This window comes from Ixodes scapularis, unplaced genomic scaffold, assembly GCF_016920785.2.
Source record: "Ixodes scapularis isolate PalLabHiFi unplaced genomic scaffold, ASM1692078v2 PGA_scaffold4__175_contigs__length_147842914, whole genome shotgun sequence".
NCBI lineage: Eukaryota > Metazoa > Arthropoda > Arachnida > Ixodida > Ixodidae > Ixodes > Ixodes scapularis.
Window position 1 is genome coordinate 139,468,040 of NW_024609879.1, and position 15,049 is coordinate 139,483,088.

General features: G+C 47.2%; 1 protein-coding gene across 4 annotated transcripts in view; it reads left to right on the plus strand.

Annotated features, from left to right (window-relative positions):
- Positions 1-15,049, plus strand: part of LOC115308176 (cleavage stimulation factor subunit 3) — an 87,136-nt gene that overhangs the window by 54,582 nt on the left and 17,505 nt on the right. For all 4 annotated transcript variants that reach the window (XM_042293457.1, XM_029980978.3, XM_040505131.2 and 1 more), the window contains 10 exons: positions 2,509-2,606; positions 4,084-4,185; positions 4,333-4,459; positions 6,458-6,616; positions 7,491-7,572; positions 8,484-8,710; positions 9,373-9,447; positions 11,079-11,222; positions 11,895-11,997; positions 14,173-14,242. In XM_042293457.1, the coding sequence (XP_042149391.1) occupies positions 2,509-2,606; positions 4,084-4,185; positions 4,333-4,459; positions 6,458-6,616; positions 7,491-7,572; positions 8,484-8,710; positions 9,373-9,447; positions 11,079-11,222; positions 11,895-11,997; positions 14,173-14,242 (1,187 nt within the window). The remainder of the gene's footprint in view (positions 1-2,508; positions 2,607-4,083; positions 4,186-4,332; positions 4,460-6,457; positions 6,617-7,490; positions 7,573-8,483; positions 8,711-9,372; positions 9,448-11,078; positions 11,223-11,894; positions 11,998-14,172; positions 14,243-15,049) is intronic.

Sequence of the window (15,049 nt, forward strand, 5' to 3'; positions counted from 1 at the left end):
GCCTCTTCCTTTGGTGTAAAAAAGTTGCAAAAAAAATTGCTCACCAAAAGTTGAAATATAAATTATTGTAATTATTTTCAAATTGTGCTGTGTCAATGTGAAAAAGTTGCTGTGAAGTGTTTTTTTTTTTTTTTTTTTTTTTTTTTAGTGAAGACAGCCACACAAGACAAAAAGCCTGCAACTCAGTGGGGGAAAAAAAAAAAGAGAAGCAATCTAAGGCTCAGAATTTGTGTAGGAGCATGTTGGTAAAAGTAAGTGTTGACAGGAAACAATAAGCCAAAAAAGATATATTTCCTTTTGATGCAACTGAGTTCTGCTGCAGTCAGTTTTAATGTTTTAAACTTAGATATTTAATAACATATTTTTCATTAAAATTAAAAAGAAATCTAACGCTGGGAGTGAAAATTGTTTAAGCTTAACCGCTGCAATACAATATGCAGGTGTATAATATGTGAACAGCAGAGGATTCTAAATATGTTAGCAGATCAACGTTTCGTGGTGTGCGTGTCGAGGAATTTCCTTTAAATGTGTGTCTCTTATTTTTTTTAGTTGCATTTGTGATAATATTGCCCTTCTCTTACCCCCCCCCCCCCCTCCTCCTCTTTCTTCGTTAAAATGTCCCACATTTCGCTAGCAGGAAGGTGGTCACCCTTATAAAAATTTTATCTCAAAGTCCACTTTAGTGCCTGTTTATGCCCATATTTAGGGTTCACGTCTGACGGAAATATAAGAATGGCACAAGATTTTTCTCAGCTGATACATTTTGTTTGATCACGTCCGGTAAAGAGGTAATTTCTTTGAATAGCTGGGAAAGGGAGAGTGTTACATGGAGATAATCTTATGACAGATTTGCTTTACTATTATGATCGCTGCTCAACTGTGCAGCAAAGCAGCAGGCAATCAGCTTGTAACGGTTTTCCATTAAGAACGGTTGGTTTCCCATTGAGATCATGCCAGTTTTGCCCTTAGCATATTCTGAAGGGGTCTCCCTCTCAATTCTGACTGTTAAAGCTGCACAATCTGTAATGTTTCACAGCTAGGGTCCCTCTTTCTCTGTACATAGCGATGAATCCCGAAAAGTAGCCCCCAAGTCTGGTTTGTCAGAATCGGGGTAAACAGAAAACCCCCAAATCGGAGCTGTCCTCAAATAAGATCATTATTAAACATGTCTTTATTAAAACAAAAACCCGAGCTTCGCAATAAATTTCTATCTACAGCTTTATTTTGTGCTCATCCGGTATGCGGCACTCACTGAAATGCTATTTTTTTTTTCTCGTTTGATATTGCCACGAATGACAAGTGATGAGGCAGCGAATGACTGAGTAATCTGAACGTTTAATGGGGGCGAACTTGTGCCCAAAAATAAAAGGAGAAAGAAAGATAACAGCAGAGCGTCGCGGGCGTCGAAGTCGGCGAAGGAGCTGAGTCGAACGCTGGGGAAAAACTGACTCCGGCTTGCCACGCGGAGCCGCTTGTGTACACGCGTGGGCTTCTGGTGCATTCGGCGTAGAAGGTTCGGCGCGTAGAACATTCTAACCTCGAATCAGCAAGGCGATTCTCGAATTCACCAGAACATAACATTACAGTGTCAACAAAAATGTGAAGCCGCGGCCGGAATCGAACCCTGGCCCTTCGCAGGGGAGGCAAGCGCGATAACCGTTGGGCCACGGCCGCGTGCCTACTTGGCGCGCGGCAATATCAAATAGTAATTTCCAAAATCACCAAATCGATAAAAAAAAAGTCCTTCAAACCGTTTTTGAGTTTGAAAAAAATACAAACCTCGAAAATACGGGAATTTCTTTAAAATGCACGGGCAGCTTTTTCTGTCTGCAATCTCCAAAGGGTCGTTCAAACGGGATACAGCGAACGTCGTCGCCGCAAGGAAAGCGTGCACTTCTAAAAAAGTCTGAAAGTTGGAGCATGCGCCTCCATCCTTGATTTGGACATCAAGAACGCAAACGGCACGGATTTCCTTCTATTTTCTAGCCGTCATCTTTTTCCCTTGCCCTTTTTGGGGGGTCGGGGCAGGGGCGGATTGAGAACTCCGTTTTGGGGGGGGGGGGGGGTGCGGAAAATTTGTAAGGATACTATTCTCCCATTCTTCCGTGTGCACTGGGGGTCCGCCCATGTCAAATTGCCCTCCGAGAAGGGGGGGGTCGACTTGTTTGGGGGGAGGAGCGGAAGCCCCCGTCGCCCCCCCATTGGATCCACCCCTGGATCGGGGACTGACAACGGCAAAGGTCTCAATGTTGGCCGGCGGAGTGCGCAATTGGCCATCTGGACGCACCCTCCGAGCCTCTGTCCAAGGATGCAAGCAGAGCAAAGTTTTACCCCCTGCCAATAAAAAAAGAAAATGTGCAAAAGCGGACCGGAGGAAAACCTCCACTTCCGGCACAGCAGATGGCGTGACTGTCGAAAACTTCCGTTCGGATAGCCCGTAGCTATTGCTTGCTGCGAGCAAGTTTTGGCGGAGCGTGGCTGACGGGCCGTGCCCGCTTGCTTCGTCAGCTGTTCCAGAGATGCCTGATGAAGGTGCTCAACATCGACCTCTGGCGCTGCTACCTGACATACGTGAAGGAGACCAAGGGTGCCCTCCCCACCTTCAGGCAAGTCTGGTATACTGGCCACGAGTTGCCCTAACTCGGGCTGTGCGCTAGGCTGAAAGCACAGCTAAGTTGCGCCACCAACTAAGGCTTGTATACAAATAAGTTGCGCTTTGTGCCTAGTTGTAATTAGAACAGCAAAAGTGTACTAGACCCTAAGTTATAGTGGTACTGCATTCCAAGTCTACTAGGACTAAGTTTTGCTGCATACTAAGGTGTAATTGCGACTGTAGTCGGTGATGGGGGCTGTGCTCCAAATCTCGCTCGAATGGATCCGAGTTACTCCGGCGGATCATCTTGCGTGACAAGACGGATGGAGCGACGCTGGACGTGGGAAGGCTCTTGATTGTCAAGTTACAGAACCGTCACCCTAGAGTGAGGTAGATTAAGTTTTGGAACACGGCCAGGTTGAGAAGCTCCGCCTCTGACACACGCTTTTTCCGGGATGTGGCTGCATGCATGCCGAAGCGTTTAGCGAAAACGCAAAGCTCATGCTGGAGGCTGGGCTTCTTCATTCTTAATCGTGCTACTATAGTCGGTGACAGGTCAGGAGTACAGGGGAAGTTGCTCTAGCCTCTTTCCACTTTAGCAGAGTGAATGCTGGAGAGGAGGTTGCCTCCTCTTTAGCGTTTGCTGTACTGAAGTGGAAAGAGGTGGGAGCAGGGGCTTCCCCCAAGCTCTCAACCTGTCGGTCCAGAATTTTCATAAGAAGGAAACGTGCATTGGGATGTTTCTAGCCCTGGGCCCAAGTTGGTAGCCACGATGTCCACTAGAAAAGAGGAAAAATGAGCTAATTACTTAGCTAATCACCTTAAAAGCTTTATTAACTTGCCATAAAATGCCGCAGAAATGCCTGCTTCGTTCAACTGCACCCTCCTAACGTGTTCCACACCTGGGAACTCTGCCAATCGTATGTCAAGCGCCCATTTTGACCGGACAAGGTCAAATCGAGGAGGCAGCAACTTTTAAGTTTGTTTAGACAATGAAGATTGTTACATACTTGACGGTACAATCTGTACTTCATAGTGCCATTTTGAAGTCTATTTTAATTCAGGTCAGGTGTACTTGTAGGGACGTACGGGTCATTTAAATGTGTTTGAGTATATGTGGAGCGCAGGAGCAGCAAGAGTTGTGGTGAAGTCAGAATGCCGAGCTTTGATAGGTTCTGGATGAAGGATGGTGGGTAGACCTCAAGGCAGCTTGCTATGAGGTCTACCCACTATTCTTCAATCAGAGCCGATCAGAGCTAGGCATCTTTCTGACGTCACCACAACTTCTGCGCAAGAAACAGACAACTTGGTTGCTTCATAGGTTTGGTGCCACTTTTCTCTACATGTTCTCAAGATGTGCTTTGGGTACCAATGCAGTGACTACTTTGAAAAACGAGATATTGCATGCATAGTGGTAGAAGGGAATTGAGTTCTACCTTGTTTCAACTACGTGCTCCAATCTGTCTCACTGGCTCTTCGTTCCGTTTCAGGGAAAAGATGGCCCAGGCGTACGACTTTGCCCTGGACAAGATGGGCATGGACATCCTCTCGTTTCCTGTCTGGAACGACTACATCAACTTCCTCAAGAGCGTGTGAGTGTTCTCCATTGGACAGTTTCATAGCCGAATGGATCTAGTAATGTTGAATTCCAGTCGTTGCAGTTTGCCATTACTTGTAGTAGCAGTATGTCCAGTAACCCTACAAGCAGTGATCTTGTGCCATGTTTGCGGAACAAACAGGGAGGCGGTGGGTTCGTACGCGGAGAACCAGCGCATCACGGCGGTCCGCAAGGTGTACCAGCGTGGCATTGTCAACCCCATGATGAACATCGAGCAGCTCTGGAAGGAGTACATCAACTACGAACAGGCGAGTCTGGAGCCTTTAAAACAGCTGCGCAGGACTCTGGCTATTCTACTAAGCTAAGTCACTATATTTCTTGAACCCCCACCTTGGCCTTTTCCGGTGCGCCGTTCATTATTGGGAAATTCGGGATAGTTGTTCAGTCGGCGAATGCAGGTGATGCCAAAACCGGCGTTCAAATATGCTATCGGCAACAAAATGAAAGGGAACAGCTTTCTTCGCTCCAGTTTCACGGCTCCCAGACCTTTCGTTAAACCTCAACCTGTCAAACAGTATGTAGTTTGGGACCTAAACTTTACGTTCTAGCCCTCGTCGGGACCATAACACGGTGCGTAAAAAAAAGACGAGCAAGTCTATTCCTTTCCGTATTGTTGCCTATAGTACCCGCACTGTCCAGTGCTGTGACGTCACTGGCATGCGGGCTTGCAAATCGAGCAGGCCTAATTTTGGGGGGTTCTAGTTCATCTGTGGTTGTTTGTGTCCATTGTCGATTTCGAGGGAAATTAGGGACCATGAAGAAAATGCCGGAGTACTCCTTACAGGGGCGAGATCGTCTATTTGTGATGATAACGCAATCTACAGTCTCTAAGCATCCTGAGAAGTCGGAAACTACACTTGTCGGGGGTCAATTTCCCTATTAAAAATAGAATTAAAGATCGTGACATGCCTCTCTTTCTGCACCTTGGCATCGGGGTGCTGTCGGATGGCGTTTTCAAGTAACAATTGCTGCATTACGTCTCCTACATCAAAAGATTTGACATTTTTGTCAAGCTATAACGCACAACATGCCAAGAAAAGAGCAATAATAGTAACGTTTGGAATCTCCATGCAATTAACCCTTTGCCTACTCATTTTTAAAGCAAAAGCCTTAAAGGGATACTTCAACGAAATTTGAGATATTCCCGTCGTGTTCAAAAATAGGTTGAATATGATCCACAATATCCGTAAATGACAATCGCACGTTTGTATCTTGAGCCTGGTGGCTGTATTTTTCGTTAAAAACGGCCCACTCTGGCAAGTGCTCGGAGAAGGTTTAGCGGAGACCACGTGACATCCGACGCAATCGTGACGTAGGTCGTCTCGGGACGAGCAAAGCTACGGCGAGGCTGACGTCGAGAGGATGGCCTAGTCGTTTCAGCCACCGAAGCGGCTGCTTTTGTATGAATTTTGAGTGACGGGTTAATCTTCTGTAATCTTGTAGGGAGACAATAGCGACTTCTGCGACACACAAAAGGCATTCTCGGGAAGAGGGGAGTTGCTCCTTCCCCCCTTCTCTCGTCGTGGCCGGAGGCGAGACAACCTCCGTCACTAGCTGTCAATGTTGCTAGACGGGCATTACAAGCGAGGCGTTAGCGACATCCACCAGGTGCTCTTTGCTAATCATTTTAAAATTCCTTTTCGTGACTTTTTTAACAAGATATTGGTATGTCTTATGTGATACTGCTCCTTTGAACACATATAGACCAAAAAATGAGGGCTGAAATTTCGTTGTAGTATCCCTTTAACTGTCTCATGGAGCGAGCTGCGCCTAACGGCACCTTAAATATTTTCTCCAAGTGAAGCCAGCTCCAGGCTATGAAACCACACGAAAAGCCAAGCCTAGACAACAGCTTCGGTTCCATTGGCTGGTGCGTGTCAATGAGGATCCCATTGGCCACTGCGTGTCAGTTTCAACGACCGCTCACCCCATGGTGGTGCGTGTCCGTCAGCGCGCCTCTAACATGGAGCGTCCAAGGTCAGTGCGCATGCTGACCGGCGACAAGAAGTATGCAGCAGACGAAATAAGGTAGCGGACAAGTGGCTTGCATACTTTCGCATTCACAACTCATAAGAAGTGCTTAGGTGTACCTCGAGCTTTTTTTCTTCGAGGAACATAATAGCAATATTTTATTTTAAACAGTCAATTTGCATTAAAATAAGACAAAAACATTTTGTACGGTCGCCTGCGTGGCGCTGTCTGTTGGTTAGGAGGAGACCGAGACTGGATGCCTTTCGTTCTCGTAGGGCATCAACCTGCTGATTGCGGAGAAGATGATCTCGGACCGGAGCCGGGAGTACATGAACGCTCGCCGGGTGGCAAAGGAGTATGAGGCCGTAACGCGCGGCCTCAACAAGAACTCGCCCTCGGTGCCGCCTCAGGGCACGCCCGAGGAGGCCAAACAGGTGGGTGCCCCCGTGACCACTGGAACGTCCAAACGAAATCCCACACTTTAAGTTACTTTAAGCTCTAGGAGAAAATGTTATCCCTGAGGCACTCTGAATGCGTACCACTTATTGGGTACTATGCATTTAGAGTGAGGTCACATGACCATCAGAAAAGCTTGCGGTCGTGTAACCTTACATCAGGTGACATCTGTTGTTGTGATGTCACGGTGTCGTGTGAGGATCGTCGTGCCGATGGTGTAGTGGTGAACCTTTTAAAATGCCGACCACGCCCGGGGACATTGTGTCGTCATCTGATTGACGTCGCTATTGAGGCTGCATGCCAAAGACGTGAACACGCTGAGAGCTGGCCCTTTAAATGCAAAGAGAAAGAACTACTGACAAACAAGATGTGTTCATAAATACTTTTGCTAGGTTTACTCTAATCCAGTGGTTCTGAACCACTGATGTTTCGCAGACCTTTTGTAGATCGGCGGAGATAATAAAAAACCCTGTTGCTGTAAAAAAAAAAAAAAAATTAATGGCATTTTGTAGTTTCTGTAGTTCTGTTTCCGGACGAGAGCCCTAAATACTTCGGGATCAGTTGGACGGTGCTATCAACTACTTGAGGAAAAGTGCATTTAAAGCTAGTGGATAGCTTTGTCACCGCCCACATACTATTACAACAACAGACCGTAAAGATTAGCAATTGGTCATTTGGTTTGCCTTCATTCCGTTTTGCTTTCCCTCGTGCGAAATCTGGGTATCAAAGATTGAATTGCATTGTGGCCAACTACGCCGACGGATTTGTATCACCTTGCGTCTTTTCTCAAACGTTCCTTTTTGCATTTTGGTTCCTCCAAAGTGTCAGTGCAGAACTCTTGTTTGTATGCAGGTGGAGCTGTGGAAGAAGTACATCTCCTGGGAGAAGGGGAACCCGCTTCGCACAGAAGACCACGCCCTCATCACGAAACGAGGTGAGTGGATTGGACGCGCCAACAGCGCTGCCACTAAATGTCAATGCGAATGAAAAGCCTGCACACAAGCTCTTCTTCCCTGTGTCTCTCGTGATTACGTGCCAACATGCTCATGTAGACCGTCGTCTTCATTCGCACAAATTCACGGCAGTCATAGATTCATTTAAAAAATAGTGATGTTGCATAAAACATCTTCAGTTACTAAGTGCTTCCAGTTTTGAAACAGCGCTTTTAATGGGCCGGTTTCCTAAGTTGAGAGCATCACCAAGAGCTGTTACAAAAACATGATAACAGGGCCATCGCGTCTCTACAAGAATCTCTTTGTACCTTCTTAAGAATTTAACCCCGAACCCCTCAGTTCGATGCTGTTTCCCTGTACAACAGAGTGGCCCTGCATTAGTGTTGTTACAAGGCAACTGCTATATTCCTGCGCTGCCGGCAAAAAAAAAAAAAAAAAAAGATTGTTGCCCCAATGTTTGCAGGGTTTATGCGATGTCACAATATCATGTATTCACTATAGGTCACATGATCACATAATCACTACGAGTTAGGTGATCATGTGAACTATAGTTACACAATCGTGCGACTGCTATAGGTGTCACGTGGCCCACCAGAGTTAGTACGTGGTCCTGTCACCTTATCACCTTATGTACATATCAGTGACGGCTTCGCATGGTTTCATTGTAATACCGTAGTGTCGCATAACACCCTTATGTCACGCGACACAGTCATGTTATGCGAAGTCGTGACGTCGCACGACCTGCCTTTGACGTCTTATGTGCGCTGTGAGCTAAATTGGGTGGGAGATGCATCCTGTGCATTTCTGACCTTATATGTGGGATCAAAATATTTTTGCAATCACCCGCCGTCGTATCTGCTCGCTGACACTGCCACTCCCCTCTTGGCTGCAGTGATGTTTGCGTACGAGCAGTGCCTGCTCTGCCTGGGGCACCACCCGGACGTGTGGTACGAGGCAGCGCTGTTCCTCGAGCAGTCGAGCAAGCTGCTCACGGACAAGGGGGACCTCAACGCGGGGAAGCTGTTCTCGGACGAGGCCGCGGCGGTCTACGAGCGTGCAACCACCACGCTACTCCGCAAGAACACCCTGCTCTACTTCGCCTACGCCGACTTCGAAGAGGTGGGTTTTGTCGGGAGCTTTACTCTCGTACGCTCGAAGGGTTTGCTTCTACAGACCGTTCCGCTAAGGACTCTCTGGGCGATGCCATTCTGTTTGACTGCAGCGACATTTCCTTGCTCCGCTAATGTGAAAAGAGCGAAGTACTTTGCGGGAGGAGTTTGTCCCTCTTTCCCGAACGGACTATGTAGTGCATATTTATTTATGTTGTTTGCCTTCCATTGTATCTCTGCTACATTTTTTATCCTTCAGTTTGTTCTCTGCACTAAGCTTCACATTTGCGGTCTATTTGGGTGTGGTGTGGACTGTACCGTAATGGGCAGCCTAGGTAAGATATCCGATCCTAGAGCTTGTAGACCTGGGCCTGTAGCCGATGGTTTACGGCCTATGGAAGGAGGTGGAGAAGTATTGCTAGGAATGGGGAATGAAGATTCCGATCGGTCATTGATTGCTGATAAGATTGGCAGCAGGACTTTGGGTTTGATGAGTCACCTTGTTGGATCACTAATGAGATTCTGATCATGATATGACAGCTGCCACATTAACCTTTTACATGGGGTTGCTCGGTGCTTTTGTTTTGAGTGATTGTGCAATTGCACGCCGCACTTTGTCAGACATTGAAGGCACTACGAGAAGCTTAGGCTGAATGTATTCTTTCCTTTCAGAGCCGGATGAAGCACGACAAGGTGCACCAGATCTACAACAAGTTCATCGAGATCCCCGACATCGACCCCACTTTGGTAAGCCGAGTTAGAGAAGGCGCTGCCTTGCCGTGCATCGCAAAATTTATCCATCGAGTCTGAATTGCTAGAAATAAACAAAATAAATGCCTTGGGTAAGATATCTGCAATCTGCATCCATTTCAACTTATTCATCTTGGAGCTTTTTTTTTCGTTGAGGTATTCTTGCTGTCCTCGAAAAAAGTGCCTTTGCCAATAATTCTGGCTTGCTTTTGGGCTCATGAGGCTTTGATGCTCAAAGTTTTGAAAGAGTTCTATCACAGTGTGAGTATTTGGAATGGGAATCATAGTTTCTAGATAGTCTTCTTGCTTTCTTTTCTTTTTCTTAACTTCTTAGCTGTTTTGGATGGGCCTAGCTCGTCGACAGGGGTTCGTCCCGAAACCATCCAGGACGAGTATAGCTCGCCCGCTTTCCTTGGTTCACACATTCAGCCGTTTTGACTTAGTTTGTGGCTCTGCCAACAGATGGCTGCACAGATGTTTTTAAGAGTTGTCTCCCATTCTGTTTGTTGCTAGAAATTTGGGTGTGAAGGTAAAATTGATTCTGAGGACAACAATTAAGCAGTTGAGGTTAGAAATGCTAAGAAACCGAAAATATTTAAGGGATTAAAGAGTATTCTGAAGATGGTTGCTAAGCAAACTTTTCTCACAGTTGTCTCTATTCTAGATAAAAATGAGGCACGTATCAATCAACAATTAAGGCAGAGAATTTTTTTTAACAGTTTAATTGAGGCCTCCTTTCCTGGTCTCTTTTGACAGTCAGAGATGCAAACTTGTTTTCTCGGAAACATGCGTTGATAGAGCACAAGACAGAAACAGTGTAGCAGATTCATTCAGATACTTGTCATGTTTGCTTAAAAATATACTAATAAACATAAATTTCTTCTGATTTGTGGACCTGCTTTATATTTTTAAATTATTATTTTTTTTTTTTTTTTTTCATTTTTTTGTGGGCATTGCAGGCCACAGTACTAGATGACCTCAGTCGTGGGCTTTCCCACAGACGTTTAATGGAGAGTGTGGTTCAAAATACTACTGTTAAACTGTAGGGGTTTCTTTGTCAGTAACTCGGTGAATCTACCATAAATGTGTCGCGGGTGTGGTGACGCTTCATTCTGCAACTTCAGCAGGTGAGGATTTTAAACATGTTTTGATACCAACAACAGTACAAAGTATGTGCTTGACGAAATTAGCAATTTTTCAAAACAGAATGTTGGAGGTAACTGCTTTATACATTTTGAATACGGTTTGTGGTCCAAAAGCACGAAGCAGGCTATCCGATGATGTGATGTCTCCTAATAAGGAATGTGCACGCTCCCACATACAGCTGAGCCCTTTAGACTGGGCAGCATGTACATCTTGATCAAGTGATATATATCTAATCTAAAATGCACCTACATATACCTTAATTCTCTACATAAAGGGTGAAATTAGTAGTGCCCTGTGAGGAGCCAGACTTTCTTTACTGCGGTTCTCGATGTGAAAACAAGTATAGTATCTCTTGTGACCTCGAAATCACTCTCGAAGTTAAGTTTGTCGCCGGGCGAGATGGCCGCCTGCGGCGGCAAACCGGCCGTAGCTGGCATTTCGGTATCTTCTCATTGCGCGCAATCTCTCCGTCTTGGTTGCAGGCCTACATCCAGTACATGAAGTTTGCACGGCGAGCGGAAGGTATCAAGGCGGCCCGGATCGTCTTCAAGAAGGGCAGGGAGGACGCCCGCACCAGCCACCAGGTGTACGTGGCAGCGGCGCTCATGGAGTACTACTGCAGCAAGGTAGTACATACCACTGCTGCCTAACTTGTCTGCTGCCGCAGTCTGTTTGCTAAAGCAAATCCGTCTGCTACCCCAAATCCGTCTTCTACTGCAAATCTGTTTGCTAACGCAAATCTGTCTGATACTGCAACTCCATCTGCTACTGCAAATCCCTCTGCTGCCTCAAATCCATCTGCTACCGCAGATCCTTCCGATACTGCAACTCTGTCTGTAACTGCAAATAAAAAACCAAAAAAATTCACCCTTTGTATTTTTTTTATTCACATTTTTGGCAGCATGCTAGGCGACATCTTGGATTTGGGTTGAAATGTTACAAAGTTCCTTGCGTAGGGCGGCAATTGTGTCATCTGCTTTTCCTGCTGGATTGGCAAGGCGACCGAAATGAAAATATTGTACAGTCAAAGGAACACCATATATGGCAGCTCCGGGTTGTACCAGAGCTTATTAGACCGAATTTGCTCGTGCGCGTAATTGAGGATAGTTGTTGTTTCCCAAAGCATTAGTAAGCGTTAGAGTCTAAATAAGAGCTCTGGTAATGCTACCGCATAAGGACGCCCAGGACCATAGATTTTCCCGATCGCCGAGACTTGGCTGAAATTGTCGGCCAACCATAGTTGACTGCTCCGAAGCAGATTGATTGACTGTTTCAATGACGACTCCCTGCGTTTCCAGGAGAAAACTGTGGCCTTCAAGATTTTTGAACTGGGTCTGAAGAAGTATGGCGACAACTCGGACTACATCTTGGCATACGTCGACTACCTGTCGCACCTCAACGGTGAGAGTTGATTTACCTTCCCTCCGGCCTTGCCGAACAAACTCATTAATGTGAAAAATGTGTTCAGAACAACGGTAGCCGGTTATACCGCTTGAAATTGGCCGTAGCTGCCGACTTAGTATCTATTTCGTTGTACAATGTGCATTGGTTTGTGCAAACACTGCATGTTGTATGGCTGGCCCCTACCCACTTCCCGAAACTCACCCTGGTGGTGGAGGATTTGCACGAGTAGTGTGTCAGTGTTTGACTGTAACTCATCTCCTTGCCGATTGAGCACGAGTTTGGGGGTCTTTTTTCGTCAAGAAATCGTTTTAGAGCGCAACTCTGGGGTGCTTGTTTCCGGCTTGAGTGGCGTCGCCGTTGGCGTAACCGTGAAGTCACGTGACCCCCCGTGAGGTCACGTGACCCCAGTGACATCACGTGACTCCTGTGAGGTCACGTGACCCCGGTGACGTCACGTGACTCCTGTGAGGTCACGGGACCCCGGTGACATCACGTGACCTCGCAGTTACGCCGACATCGCTCAGAGGGAGGAGCAGCAGGCAGGATGAGGAGGTGAGGAGGAGAGAGGAGGGATACACGTTCCCCTCAGTACACATCCCTCCTCCTCCTCAAGAGCTGCGCTCTAATTCGGTGTTACAGGGGGTTGTAAGCGACTTTCATTTTGAACTCGGTAACTAACTAAACGTTGGGTTGTGAAGCTGCAAAAACAGACCTGTTGCCGCCAGTTTCGACTGCTTATTGACCCGACTTGGGTGACGAAACCTTGCCGTCTTGTCACCTCAGCTGGCTGCATTACGCACTGGTGGGATTCCAAGCTCTTGTCGACGTGCAGTATATCTATGCGTCGCCAAAACGCTCGGTCAGCTCTTGCTGTAGAAGCCCGCTCGCACACTTGTGTCTGCTTACGACCAAGTCCATGCAATCTTTTACAATGAGGGAAGGCGCTGGCACGCCAGTGCCGTCCGTCTACACGGTGGCCCTGAAACTGCATTTCACCGAAGGCTCGGCGGCATTTGCGAGATCAAATGTACGTACCATCTACGATACGTGGTTGTTTAGGAGACAGTCATAAGCAGTCTCAAGTGTGCGAACCAGCTGTAAAGAGGCGGTGCAACGAGTTACGTATTTCGTGCAAATACCCGAAACTATGGTGCCTGGAGCGCGTCTTCGACTGGTGTGTTTAGCGTCCTATCCCGCCCATACATCAAAAGTGGTCCCGATGTGGCAACAAATGACGCGAGTGTCATGCTGTTGCCTGTCGCGATCCTGGCGGTTGGCCGTAGAAATGCTGGCAAAAAGCACGAGCGAACGCGAGTGTCGCTGTCGTCACGGCGTCCCGTTAGGCGTCCCAACTTCCGGCTGCACGAGCTTCCGTGAACTGTCACAGTGGAAAGCGACCTGCAGCAGAACAGGCATCTGCTACATGCACCATAACTGTTGGGACGCCACCAGGGTCGCGACCGGCGACAGCATGACACTTGTATGACGTCATCAGGCGGAAATCAAGGGACCACTTTTTTGGCCGCGGTAAACACACCAGTCGGAGACGCGTTCCAGGCACCATACCGAAACCGCAACGTTTACAACCCATGAAATGGGCATGAGTTTTTTTTTCCGCGCAGTGGTAGTCACGGATAGAGTTAAAGAAAAACAAACGGCGTTCGCCCTCAACTTGCAGCCGGAACGAGTGACCACGTGGTCTGGAGCTGATTGTGAGCCTCCCAACGTTTATTGCTGGCCGCGCTCCGGGGTTTCTAAGTGCGTTGCGAGCGCCAAGTCCCACGCATTGTTAGGGTTCGGCCATTCTCGTCGTTGCAATGATCGAACACGGGTGACTACCCGAACGCTTTTCGAGCTATCGATTGTGGCGCGCCCAAATCGAGCTCTCACGCATTGCTCGAGTCCAATCTATGAGCCGCATTCAAGAATTGTCACTCGGGGGACTGCCACGTCATCGAGTTTTGCGAAGGAGGGATTGAGGGAAAACGCTCGCTTTTATCCCTGAAAATACACCGCAACAAAGGAGTTTCTTGGTCTGTGGCGTTGCGCGCGAGTATACTTAAGTCCCGCTAGGGCTGGTGAGCTAACGTAAAGTGATGGACATTTTAAATAATATCATTGCACTCCCCCTTGAAGATTTGGGAATGTAAAGCTTGAGCTTGTTCCACGCAGAGGACAACAACACCAGGGTCCTGTTTGAGCGAGTCCTGACCTCAGGCTCCCTGCCTCCGGAGAAGTCAGTGTGAGTGTGGGCACCCCAAATGCTTTCGGTCTTCCTGTCGGAAGCTAATTACTTCCATTCTCCTTTTGTTTTTATAAGCACATTTTTTTGGGGCCCAGTATCTGGTGCCGTCGGTGCTGACGGTCAAGGGGGACCTGTCCTGGCAAGGTTTGCGCCACGCGAAAAACAAAATCCGAGATAGATTGCCAGATTTAACTCTCGCGTAGGGCCACGGCTTTCCTCGAATTTTGCTGTGAAACGAAGCGTTTGTTCTTTGAACAGGAGCCGAGTTTTGAACTCAAACAAACACCCATCAAGGTGGCAATGTTTGAAAAAAAAAAATATCTGCAATGTCATTTGTTACATTGCTTTCTTTCTTTCTTCTCCCGCTTTGATTTTCACTGAAAGCGAATTTTCACTGAATGCCCGGATTGAGCGAAGACTGGCTATGCTCTGTAGCAAAAAGAGAAAGTGAGAGCGATTGTAGAGAGTGCAGTGTGGGGGTGGGCCACCGTCGAGTTAATATAATAATCTAGATGAAAAGGTCCCCTCCATTGGGATTGCTTGGGAACGGTGGGACGTGGGTGCGGACATCGGCAGTACCAGATGGTAGTCTCGACCTGCCCAAATCGCTGGCAATGCCTTAATATGCTCAAAGAAGCAAAACATCGCCTCTAAGCTCTGTTGTACCTTGTTCTTTTTTAGCTTATTCTGCTGGAAGACACCGGAATCGTGCATGGTATAGAAATAAATAAGGTTGACGAGCGCTCAAACAACTTCAGCTCATCGCAGCAATACGAGCACACTTAACCTTTCGTCTGCTTCATC